At 50.6% G+C, this 12,513-nt stretch overlaps 5 protein-coding genes across 5 annotated transcripts; 3 read left to right on the forward strand and 2 right to left on the reverse strand.

Annotated features, from left to right (window-relative positions):
* Positions 1 to 1,077: 1,077 nt before the first annotated feature.
* Positions 1,078 to 2,891, reverse strand: PFICI_02054 (uncharacterized protein; the record flags this gene model as incomplete). Its single annotated transcript, XM_007830635.1, has 2 exons — positions 1,078 to 2,117; positions 2,177 to 2,891. 2 exons carry the CDS (start codon positions 2,889 to 2,891, stop codon positions 1,078 to 1,080), a joined length of 1,755 nt encoding a protein of 584 aa, XP_007828826.1.
* A 1,000-nt stretch (positions 2,892 to 3,891) lies between these two features.
* On the forward strand, positions 3,892 to 5,681 carry PFICI_02055 (uncharacterized protein; the record flags this gene model as incomplete). The annotated part of the gene is made up of 2 exons (XM_007830636.1): positions 3,892 to 4,116; positions 4,173 to 5,681. The coding sequence occupies 2 exons, from the start codon at positions 3,892 to 3,894 to the stop codon at positions 5,679 to 5,681; spliced, it is 1,734 nt and encodes a 577-aa protein (XP_007828827.1).
* Positions 5,682 to 9,454: 3,773 nt separating this feature from the next.
* Positions 9,455 to 10,288, forward strand: PFICI_02056 (uncharacterized protein; the record flags this gene model as incomplete). The annotated part of the gene is made up of 3 exons (XM_007830637.1): positions 9,455 to 9,553; positions 9,628 to 9,723; positions 9,782 to 10,288. The coding sequence occupies 3 exons, from the start codon at positions 9,455 to 9,457 to the stop codon at positions 10,286 to 10,288; spliced, it is 702 nt and encodes a 233-aa protein (XP_007828828.1).
* A 116-nt stretch (positions 10,289 to 10,404) lies between these two features.
* Positions 10,405 to 10,947, forward strand: PFICI_02057 (uncharacterized protein; the record flags this gene model as incomplete). The annotated part of the gene is made up of 2 exons (XM_007830638.1): positions 10,405 to 10,829; positions 10,863 to 10,947. The coding sequence occupies 2 exons, from the start codon at positions 10,405 to 10,407 to the stop codon at positions 10,945 to 10,947; spliced, it is 510 nt and encodes a 169-aa protein (XP_007828829.1).
* A 277-nt stretch (positions 10,948 to 11,224) lies between these two features.
* On the reverse strand, positions 11,225 to 12,513 carry PFICI_02058 (uncharacterized protein; the record flags this gene model as incomplete). The annotated part of the gene is made up of 2 exons (XM_007830639.1): positions 11,225 to 12,117; positions 12,180 to 12,513. The coding sequence occupies 2 exons, from the start codon at positions 12,511 to 12,513 to the stop codon at positions 11,225 to 11,227; spliced, it is 1,227 nt and encodes a 408-aa protein (XP_007828830.1).

Below are 12,513 nucleotides of genomic sequence, written 5' to 3' on the forward strand. Positions count from 1 at the left end.
GTGAATTATGCTGCAGTGACTAAAAAAAAGAAAACCAGTATTATTACGTATTTGTTAATAACACACCTTGGATAATCCTTCCATCTTCACGACAAATAGCGAAAGCCTAAGGCTCCAAGCAGAAGAGCGCGAGCTGTGCATACGAATAATCAACAGTTAATCACACACCTTGATACACGCAAAGAATATAATCCAGCAGTCAACATTATGGTAGCGTCATCAAGTCCACTTGCATTAGGTAAGGCCTCTTCCGAGGCCGGCTCGCGCCCACTACTTTGGTCGGCCACGCTGCATTAGATATTATGCATCTGAAAATCCAATTCGCATCGTGAACTCCAACATCATTAGTGTTTCGAACCTTGGTGGTGGTGGAACCAAGGGTTCTCGTTTCGTAAATACGTCCGATAGTGTAGTCGCGTCCTGCCCAAGTCAGTGCACCTCGCCGCGTGAGTCACCCACCCACCGTGAGTGCTACTGCCACTCCCGAGACAAAGACCCGCAACATATTGTTCCTATATGATCAGACTTAAACTGCACTTCTTTCAACAATCAATTGATCAGCCCAATTGGTCTAGCGGGTAAGTTGCGATCCTTGTTTGGTTCACAAACTCCATTCTAACATGAATACAGTATGATACCTGCTTCGGGAAAATCGAAGCCCTTCATTGTAAAGATGAAATTGCAGGTGGTCCCCGGTTCGATCCCGGGATTGGGCCCAACTTTTTTGACTTTTTCTGCTTCTTCCTCTTGTTGCATTTTTGTTATGATGTGATGCTTTGCTTGATCATCATTTTTTCATTTCATTTGGTTCGTTTTTCTTTTTTCTCTGCTTTGTTTGGTTACTGAGGGATCCGCGTTTGCCATGTCGTGTCGCTGAGCGTGGAAGGCGCGTTTGCATCCTCGACTACCAGACTATGGTGTAACGCCGCCAACAATGCGTTGTACAAATCGCTGCATCACTTTAAATCAACTTCAACTAAACACACTCTATCGGCTCTGAGTGCATTGTCATTATTTGTCATCACAACGCGATGTATTTGGCAATGCTAAATACTTGAACCACCACTAGCTGAGCTTTTATGCAATCACAACCTCTCCAAACAGGCGCTCCCTCTTCATCGTGACAGCTGCCAAAGTTTGCAGGCCCCCTGCGACAATCACAAGAACAAATGCAGTTTGCATGGCACCCGTGATTGCATCAACTGCCGCGCTCCTCAGTTCGTCGCTCAAATGCTGAAAAAGGACACTCTGAGTGCCAGAAACGGCGTTCTGTATCTCTTCCGGACTAAAACCTTGACCAGCCAAGACCACACTCAGATTCCTGACGGCGACGGACTGAAACACTTGGCCTCCAATCACCAGACAAATGGCTGTAGACCCAATCTGGCTGACATTTTGCATATTGATGGCATTGACAATGTCTCCGGATGGGACCTTGAGCGTTGCCACGGCATATCCCAACTGCAAAGCCAGACCAGTTCCCACACCGACAATGACAGTGAAGCCGTAGATATGCCCGGCTGGTGTCGACGGCTTGAGGTAGACGTAGAGCAACGACCCACCCAGCGTCATCAGAATCCCCGAGGCAAGATAGAAGGGCATGTAGAACTTGACCTTGGACAATGCCCGACCGGACGCCAGGTTGACGCATATGGTGACGAGAAGAAAAGGCAGCAGCCGGACTGCAGCCATGAGGGCCGTGTCGCCAGCAACAAATTGAAAGTAGACCGGGATGTAATATGTCGTGAAAAATAGCGACGAAACGCAGCATGATGTTCCAATGTACAACGAAATTTGCGTCCTGGACTTTAGGAGGTGTCCCGGAAACGACCTAGTCGCCGCAGTGGTGAAGATGCAAAAGTATTGCTGGGCAGCATATGCCACCAAGACAACAAGGAACACCACTATGGTTGCAATACTGCGTCCATCCGCCCACGGCCAGATCCCACCGGCAAAAATGAATGCTAGGGCAAACGCAACCCAGAAGCCCGCACTGAGAACAAAACCGATGAAATCGAGCTTTTCGATGCGATCACGGACAGATCCGCTGCTATAAGGTCGAATGGCTGGGAGGTAGAAGAGGTACACGGGCGCAGTGATGGCACCAATGACTAGGTCTGTTCAAAATCCCGGATTAGTATGATCTGGCAATGAGAAATGATTCTGTAAAACGTACTAATGTAGAAGCCCCATCTCCAGGTAGCAGAGCTGACTGAGAACCCACCACCCACTACAGGCCCAAGGATACACCCGATACCCCAGAAAAACGCAATTCCCGTGATATAAGTGCCACGCTCTTCTCGAGTGGTCATGGCCGAAAAGTTATTCAATCCTCCAAGATAAATCCCCGTCCCGCCCATACCGGCAATGATTCTCCCGACAATGAGAGCATTCATGGTGGGTGCCGCACCACAGAGCGCCGAGCCGGCCTGGAACAGGACGATACCCGCAATGTACAGCCACTTCATATTGAACTTTGCAAACAAGGCACCATAAGGCAATATGACGGCGACCGAGCCCAGGGGAAACGCCGCGCCGACCCAGGCGAGCTGCGCAACCTGTCCAAATGTCTCAATCACAGCCCCCTGGACATCGGCGGCAATGGTCGTGTCGAGGCCGTACATAAGAGCTGATACGTAGAGGGATGCGCAGACTGTCACCCAGCGGAAACCTCGTATCTTGCGGACGTTGTCAGCAAGTGCGCCCGCGTCCTCGTTGCCATGCTGGTCTTTTTCGGTGCTCGGGGCTGGGTGAGGTCGCTGGCCTCTTTCGATCTGGACTTCGCTGATTTGTCGGAACAGCACGTTATGCTCTGGAATGGAATCGAGTCGTGGGACTGGACATTCTTCTTTTGTTGTCGTCGATGACGACGACGATATTGCAGTCTCCATTGCTGAAAACTACCCAGGCGAGATGGCGACGCAGAGATTAATGGCAGAGACTATTCTGCTGCAATGGAAAAGGACAAGTCCAAATTTCAACAACCCAGATATGTATTTCATTCATATTGCCTAGAATCGAAGAATATTGCCTTGCATCCCCAAGTTACAACGAATATATGATATTCCAATGGTCCCCACAGTTGACGAGATGATAGTATATGACGCTGTCTCATGGTAATCAACTTTATCAAACCTGTGGACCGCATTTGTCAGTCCCCGAAGGCCATCGGCGGAACGATCGACCTTGAGACAAAGCAAAATATTCAGACGTGATCATTTGGACAAGCCGCATATAGGAAATGGTAGTCGCATGGACTAGAGCTAGATTCCATTTGGAATGCGGTCTTCTTATCGCATTACTAACCTTTTTTCCACTACATTTGCACATAATCACTGGCTGATTTGTAAGTCGGTGGTCAAAAGCCAGTCTAGTATACTGGATAGAGTTTGAACAGGGAAAACTATTTCCCATGCCAAGCACATGATTGGAAATAGGTAGAGACTTATTACAAGCATAATGCACAATTTTCCCGTGTTTAAATCGCTGCCGCAGATATCCTTTCTTCTATTTGCTAAAACTTACAAACAAGATGTTTCGTGTTTAGCCAGCTGAAGAGACTAGGATCTGTTCAAGAAGTTTGGAGACTATAATGGCAAAAACGAGATCCTGTTTTGGCGCCGGGATCACTCAATGCTTGCAATGCCATGATGATCTTGGCAGAAATGCTGAAATAGAAATCCTCTCGTGAGGGAGCTGACTGAAAACACACGACCAGCCTTGCTCAATTGAAAGGCTGCTATCATCGTTCATCGTTCGGGTACCGTCACATTGCGGCGCAGCACCTAGCAGTCGTCCAGTTCCGAACTCCGTTGGCCCCTCTGCAAATACGACGTCAGCCATGAAATTGAACGTCCGCCTGTCAACAGGAATGTGGCAACAACACACAACATGCAATATCTGTTGTTCTGTTTGGCATTCCTTGCCACCATTCCTCCTAGTATCGCAAAAGGTACAGATCAGGCTCCCCTCAGGCATTCTGAGCTACCTCGAAAGACTGTAATCAATCATGGATTGGACGCCGACACTAGCCGATACATTCAAGGTATTGCAGAACATTTCCACGTCCCGAGTATCTCCATTGCAGTTCTAAATGGAAACGAGACGACATTTGAGGTATGCGTGTTCATATAAAGAATCTTTTTGTAATCAGGGACTGAAGCATCATCTAGGTCTTTGGCCATGCCATCTTGCCAGACACCCTAGCCACGCTAGATACCATGTATTATATTGCATCGTCCACAAAGTCTTCTACGGCCGCTTCACTCTTGTATACTCTGAGACAACAAGAGAAGACCAGCGGCAACAAACAACAGCCATGGACCGTTGATTCCAAGCTCAGGGATATACTGGGTGAGGATTTTGCTCTGCCCTCGGAGTACGCGACCCATCACGCAACAATCAAGGATGCGCTTGCACACCGTCTCGGACTCGCGCGCTGTGATGAGTCCTATGGGGGCGAAGACTACGGCATCTCGGACTTGGCCCGTAGCCTGCGACACCTTCCCACCATCGCCGAGCTGCGCCAGCAGTATCACTACCTGAATCAAGGCTACATGCTCGTGCAGGCCGTGATTCAAAAACTGAGTGGACGCTGGATTGGCGAGGTGCACCGCGAGGCGCTTTGGGAGCCCCTAGGTATGGATACGACTGTCATCAAGCTTTCTGATGCGCTGGAGCTCGACCGTGGAGCCGGCAACGCGACCTTGGCGTTTGGATACTCCTACAACCCTTTGACTGGTCGCCACGATCACCAACCCTGGACGGACACGGATCTGGTCGGCGGCGGCGGCATCATCAGCACTATATCGGACATGGCAAAATGGGTGAGAGCATTCGTGGAGGGCGGTGCATCATTGCCACTTGGCAAGCAGGACTTTGAAGCTCTGAGAACGCCACTGATAATTACGGGAGGCTCTGTTCGCATTGAGCACATGTCTCCAATCCTCTACGCCATGGGCTGGGATACGATGCACTACCGCGGCGAACGGCTCATTACGCATTCGGGCGAGCTGCCGGGCTACTCATCACAAATGGCCTACCTCCCAGACCGACAGTGGGGTCTGGTCATGTTATCCAACGCCGACGCCTTTGCACAGGAGGCGTTTGAGGCGATATACTTGCGGCTCTTGGACGACGGCCTCGACGTACCCGCAAGCGACCGGCAGGCCGACCTCGTGCCCGAGCTGGACGCGTCACTGGAACGACAGGTGGACACTGCTGTAGGCGATGCCAGGAAGAGGTTCTACCCACACGCCCCCGATCCGCCGGTCCCACGCGCCCTGCCTCTTCAGGCGTATACTGGCCGGTACTGGAACGACGGGTTCCGCGAGCTCAAGCTCCGGGTCGAAAAGAAAGCGCTGGCGTCGACGCCAGCGTGGGATCCCGAGGCACCTGTGCTCCGGGCTGACTGGCATCGCGTCGTGAACACAACCATTGAGCTCGAGTGGGTTTCGGGAGAACAGTTCCTCGCCTGGGTCGAGACTGAGGTGTGGTCGCTATTGGGCGGCGCCGTGCCGGCCGAGTTCAGGGTTGGTGCAGATGGCAAGGTAGAAAGCTTGGGCGTTTACCTAGAGCCGAGCTTGATTGAACGGGGAGAGATGATTTGGTTTGATAGGATAGTAGATGATGATAAGGAGGACGAGTTGAACGTGGCTAAGAGTATGCCGGGGGAGTTGTGATTACGCTCCGTGTCCAGACACACTCGCTTGAGATGAGGCAAAGGTGCTATCATCCTTATATGCAAGATGCCGGTTGCCAATATGTACTGTTCATGGCAACATCTCCAGACTTCTAAGCTGCAAGTCGTGTCAATATTCTTACTGCAATGCTATAGCCCTCTCAACGACAAGACTGTGAATGTGATATCATCAGAGTCTTGATTATGCAGAAATGGGAGCAACAATATCAAGCTCTAGATGACTGACAACATTCGTTTATGTCTGTCTGTGTATGCTATTCACAATCACTAATTTCTGACACAGCCAACATCAATGTTCGGGCCAACGATAAATGCCAAAGCCACCGCGATCTTAGAGCAAACAAACACGTTTTCGCCTAAATTGGCCTTTTCCCCCGCCAGACTTTCTCATTCTCATTTTCTTTTTCTCTTTTTAGAGATAATGACTATATATAGATCCATCAGATCATTGAAGACCATTGCGTCAGCGCAAGGTAGTGAATAGTACTAGGTTTGGAATCCTGCTGCACGAAGGGATAATACAGACTGTGCCGTATTCGAGAGAGCTCATGGGTTTCTGGACCAAAGCAAACTGAACTTTTGAAAATATTACCAATTTCTGCGAAAGCTGCATGTCAGACGTGTTGTTGCACACGGGCCTTGACGGTTTTGATTCCTTGAGACTGGATAGTTCGAGACCTTTGGAGCATTCTTTTGCAGATTGTTCCACTCAAGTGCCAAGAAACTGCGCAGAACAGATGCAGGCAGCGTCAGTGTGTGCTCGTGCACTGGACTGGCGCCGATCTTTGACCCATCTCCGCGCGATTACTTGCCTACCACTTACATGGGTCGACCATTCCAACGCAATGGAGATTCCGAATAATGCGATCTGGGCGCCTGGTGCTTCTCCCGGGAGGAAGGAGAAAAATGGTCGAGCCCAAGACAGCAGGGCTGCATGTCGGATCTTTTCAGAATGCAAGGAGTTACGTACGTCTTGTCTCGGAGCGCTCTAGGAACCGACTGTTTGCGGTGAGTCTATCACGGCTAAGGGTTCAGCGTTCTGCCGACGCCCGTGCAGGGAGTGACCCGGCTTTGGAATCATTTGAAAAGTTGTTGAGAAAGGCTTGGGTATCTAGAAACTACCTAGGCAGAGTGCACGGCTTGTCTTCTGAGGTTAGGATATGTTACATATATCACATTTTTCGAGAATGTGATGAAGCAGCTGTAATTTCCTGGCTCCAAATCGCGACATGCCATACACTAATGGAGCGAGAACCGCTTAACTTTGGCCCTAGAACAGGTTCCCCAGATCGCTAGAGATTACCCACATCAGCTGCATTTCAGTGTAACATGTCAAATCTCGGCAGCCCAGAATTGCAGCAACATTGCCGTCTGTCATTTATGATGTAGTATTTCATTATTAGTCTTTCTCTTGGCCTGCTCCAAATCGTTTGTCGTCGCAGCTGTAGCCCCAGCGAATATGCATGCAGGCTTGGGAGCATACACCTACCATCCATACTGGCAGATGGGCGCAAGAGTGGGTGGCTGGGCGCGCACGGTAAACGGAGGTGATGTTCCTCGTCCACGTTCGAAGTAGCTCTAACCATGATATCGGGTTATCAAAGAGCCTAGGCTAGTATAGTCGAGAGATGTTATCATCAACTGAGGGGAAGAGCAGGTCCGTGGCCTTCTTCATCTGCACGTCTTGAGCGGCCCCTCCCACGTGGGTGATCAGATGTAATAGGTCTTGGAGCCACTCTGTATATACCGCAGCCTTCCACTCACCCACCCATTGGCAATTGAACCGTACATGTTCCGTGCAACCACCGGAGCTTTTGAATGTGACATTACCGCCACAGATGGCTCGGTCCGCCTCTCTCTCTCCCTCTTTTGTTTTTCTTCATGATTTCATCCGACATTTGCTGCCTGTGAGTTGTGTGACAGAATTTGTGGCGACTGGATGTGACGGCAAACGACTCGAGCCAAACACCAAACACTGGAACTGCCAAAGTGATAAAGTGGATGCCGTTTTCGTTTTGACGTGGGCTATTTGCAGGGCTTGGCGGTACAGGGTGTATGTGACGACGGGCGCAACCTAAAGTGAGAAGCTCTGGAGCCGTGTATGATGTTATGGATCAGTTCCAGTGACCAGGGCAGATTTGGAACCAGGAACCTGAACCATGGTGACATGGTCCCATATATTAGTAGTACGAAATAGGCACAGTACTATGCATAGTAGCATCTTCGCAAGAAGCTAAATACATAACCTAGTCTAGGTAGTTCAGTCGATCAAACACGTCTTGGGTGGACTCGGTATATGGCCCTCTTGGCCCTGGGCTTGCTGGCAGGCTGGCCAAAGCTAATGTTGGGAATACCCGGAGGATTGATATCAAGGAACGACTGGGAAACGAACCCGGGGGGCCTTTTAGTGGAACGGTGATCTCCGCCCGATACCACCCTAAAAATCCCACTACACCACAGAATACTCTCGGCACTTTTCATTGTGCATAGTAAGCCAACATGTTATGTAAGTAGTACTATATAATTCTGTTTCATCAAGGCACAGACATGCCTGGATCGCTGATCTTTCGTTGGAGATCATTGAGCTGAGCTGGAACAAGGGAAGAGAAGTTATATCCGCGTTGCAAAGATGGCATGCAGAGCGCGAGTGTGCCCAAGTGAGCAATCAATGAGCGTACATAAGCAGCTGCAGTAATAAGCAAGCCCAAATGTCGAGATTGAGGTGCGTGCATATTACACTGTGGAAGCAGATCCATCTTTCTGCGATTGCAGCCACGTATTTATCTCGTTTGTCGACCTTGATACCCAAAGGTGATTCATTTGCTCCTAATCTCCCACTGCCACGACTGATGAGTGTGGTCAGTATATTGTGTATCCGTGCTCTCTATCTGCTTAGGTATGTGTTCGTACGACTCTTCGTTATCACAGCAAAGCGATGGTTACACGGCCTATCATGACATGGAATAAGAAAGTACATCCCTTGAACATCCGCAAACGATATAGGAAATATATGGGGTAAAGCGATTGGTTGAGATCAGACCTCCAGCATGTGTCTCTCTTCTTTTTCAAACTAGAGAATTCAATATTGTAATCATGTAGACTGAGTAATATCATATACTCGCGGTCTGTGTCTCACTTTATCCGCCCGGCTTGAGGCCAAAGCGTCCGATTGTTCTTGTCTATCTTGTTCGTCTAGCGAACGATACCCATGGGACCCATACTGCCCTGGTCGCCTCAATAGGAATGGCCCCCCTCACTTGGACCCCTGCCCATGATCAGTGTTGCGCCCTGGCCGCTGTCACTGATGCGCACGCTGACTGCCCAAAACGGGTTCGTCAGGATGGCTACGAGGTTGCATGCGGCTGCAAGCATTTGTTTCCAATCCTCGCATGTCACCGTCAGTGTGCAAGCCGAGTCACGGCCACGCGAGATTCCATGTTCGTTCCTGTCTTACATTTGAACAGGGCTCCGGGCTGGGGGCACAACGGGTCGGCCGGCGCGAACGTTGGTTGGGAATTTCGGGAGTATTTTCCCTCTCTTTTCATAAAGACAGCCATGGGCCCTCCCAGAAAGCAAAAACCCGAAACGGAGCACCGGCACTCGTTGAACTGGTCCAAGACACCTTGGACAGTTATGATATATCGAAACCACTGTCCTTGTTAGGACGGCACAAGTTTCTTTCGTTTCGTCAATAGAAAAAAAAAAAACCGAGCCGGCTCTTGGTATAACGACCAGAACTACTTTCTGGCCACCATGGCGTTGGACTCATCTTTCTCGATGAGCAACCTTGGTGAAGCAGAGCCATGGTCGAATAGGCGGTCCGTAATTCTTGGTGTCATTATTACATTCCTGGTACGCAATGCTTCCCAAGCATAAAATTCATTTCTGTCCGAAGCACAACCACGTCGTCTGACTAGTTTTTAAAGATAACATCATGGTTTTGCGTACTTGGACGTCTCTACGTTCGTGCCAAAATTGTACGAGACCCCGGGTGGGATGATCTATGTGTTATGTTCTATGCTGTAAGTACTGATGAACAATCACACCTTGAGGATTATTCATTCTAACCTACTGATGCAGCTCTTTACAACCATTGGGAGTATCTGCGTTCTGCTGGCCGCGGATCGCTATGGACTTGGCCAACACTTTTCGTCCCTCACGCCCGAGCAGATGGTAGCATACCTCCAAGTTTTCTATGTCTGCAACGCGTCCTACTGTACGGCAACGGCCTTTATCAAGGAAGCCCTGCTCCTCCAGTATCTGCGCGTTTATGGTCGTGGGCACATCATGTGGCGCCTCACCTTTGCCGTCATCATTTTCACCGCAATCTGGGGAGTCGCCTACTCCTTCATTGCTTGGGTTCCGTGCTTCCCCGTGACCGGTTTTTGGACGGGTAATGGCAAGTGCTACGGCTACGGCTCGCCCATTCCTACTCAGTTTGTCGGCACCTACGAGAGCCATACGGCCATTAACATGATCTTGGACTTTATTGTCCTCCTCATTCCACTGCCGCTACTTGTCAGAGAGGGGTCAACACTGAAGCAGAAACTACGGATCCTAGGTTTGCTCATCATGGGTTCATTGTAAGCGGTCTCTCAGTTTCCCCTTTCCAAGCTTTCTCATTTCTTCCCTTCGTCTTCTCTCTTGCCTCATACAGAACAAGAAAGTGCAATACTAACCGACATCACCCGAACAGAGTCATTATGCTAGCCATCTGGCGTCTCGCCACTATCATCGACCACCAGGCCGCGACCTGGCCAACACACGACCCGACCTGGTACGGCCCCATCAGCATCATCCTGGCCGTCCTCGAGGTGGACTGCGCCGCCATTTGCGCCTCGATTCCCATCTTCTGGCCGGTGCTCGAGGCCCGCTGGGGCACCATCTTCATCACCCAAGAAATCAAAATCACGCGCGAGGACCGCCGCTTGGAGGAAGAAGCGGCCGTGGCGGAATCGGCAGCAGCAGTGGGAGGCAGCGACAGGGATTATTATCACTCCTACTTGCAACACCACCAACATCAACAGCACAATTATCACGGCTCCAGGGGCAGTGGCAGCGAGCTCGAGCTCAATCTCAAGCGGTCCGAGAGCAACCGCTCCTTGGGTGGAACACATTACAATGACATGTTTGTCATGCACTCGGTTGATCCTCTTCGCAGCCCGACGTTGGGCCAGGTCCGCACCGCGGCTGTTATTGAAAGCGACGCGGCCAGGGACGCTGGCGGTAAGCGATGGGGATTTTGAGGGGACCGACTGACTAAGACTAGTTTAAATCCTCTAATATATAAAATAATATGAAGAAAGGACCTCGAAATTATTCACACCGCCCGTGGTGGTCGTACTATATCTGACAGAGAATGACATTCTGAATGCCCTGACGCAGAATACGTATCCAGGCAAGGACCAGACACAAATCCATTCACCAATAATGCTCGAACGAATACCTAGTCAGCGGGGTGGTTTCTTTTCATGACCACGATGCTATTCATCTGTTTTCCTGATTATCAACTACCTATATTGTCTAGAGCTCCTTGTAGAAATCGCCGCGGGGTGTAAACTGAAGGAACGGCCCATCATGGTCGGAAGTAAACACATCCTTGAGCCTGAATTCCGTATCATGGTTTGAACCCGACGTGTCTACACTTTGGGCAAAGTCAAAGTCAAAGTACCACAGAGTCTTTGCCAGGGCCATGCCAACTTCCAGATAGGCGAGCGGTTTGCCAGCGCACGCGCGGGAGCCGGCACCAAAGGGCATAAAGGCGGCCGTGTTGCTCGCCTTTTCCGAGGACTCGGTCGATGATGACGGGAGCCACCGCTCGGGCTTGTAGGCAAAAGGCTCGGGGAAGTAGTCGGGGTTGTGGTGGATGGAGTAAATGTTGACTCCAACCTGCGTGCCCTGGGGAATGACGCGCCCGTCAATGATCAAGAGCTCTTTGGCACTCTCGAGCGACTGCTCCCTCCACACCGTCCCGGCGACGGGTGGCGACAGCCTCAGCGCCTCGTTGATGCACGCGTGCAGGTATTGGCAGTTCGCGAGTTTTTGCCCGCTCTTGATATCGTCGCCAGCCGTAAAGGTGGATCGAATCTCCTTGGCCACTGTCTTTTGGCACTCTGGGTTCCGCGCCAAGTAGAAGAAGAGGGAGCTGAGCGCAGTAGAACTCGTGTCCCCAGCGGCAGGGAGGAAGAAGATGGCCTCAGCCCACAGCTCGCTCAGGGTGATCTTCTCGTCCCCGGAAGCCTGGAGGGCATCCGCGAGGTGCGAGTACAAGTCGACGCGTGCATACCTGTCCTCGGCCAATCTAGCCTTGATCATCTTCCTCAGGGTTGGAAGAAACGCTTCGCCCTTGATGATAGCTGGAACGTAGATTGGGATGCCGAATTTGATGGTTTTCAAAAATCTTAATTGCATGTACACTAAACAAGAGCACAAACTCAGTGAGTTCTGTCAGCAATAAAGGACTGCTAGTTGTGCTCACAGTTGATGATCCAACTGCCTCGTGCTATAGCGCGCGGGAGGTACCGATGTTCTTCCTCGGTCTGGAGTCTCAAATTGTATCCAAACGCAAGCAGGGCGGCAATATCGAGCCCCAAGTATTTGCAACGCCGGGACATGTTCACGGCAGACTCTGCACCCGTCTTTGTGGTAGATGTTGTTGAGAGCTGCTTCACAAAGAGGTCGATCTGTTCCGTGATGATGGGTTCAAGGCTGCGTATTGATGTTGGCGTGAGCAGCTGACTGACCAGTCGGCGCTTGAGGCGATGGACCTGTGGGTTGATGGTATTGAAGACATTTGTGGTCGACGGGTCCAT

This window comes from Pestalotiopsis fici, assembly GCF_000516985.1.
Source record: "Pestalotiopsis fici W106-1 unplaced genomic scaffold PFICI_Scf_1, whole genome shotgun sequence".
NCBI classification, from domain to species: domain Eukaryota; kingdom Fungi; phylum Ascomycota; class Sordariomycetes; order Amphisphaeriales; family Sporocadaceae; genus Pestalotiopsis; species Pestalotiopsis fici.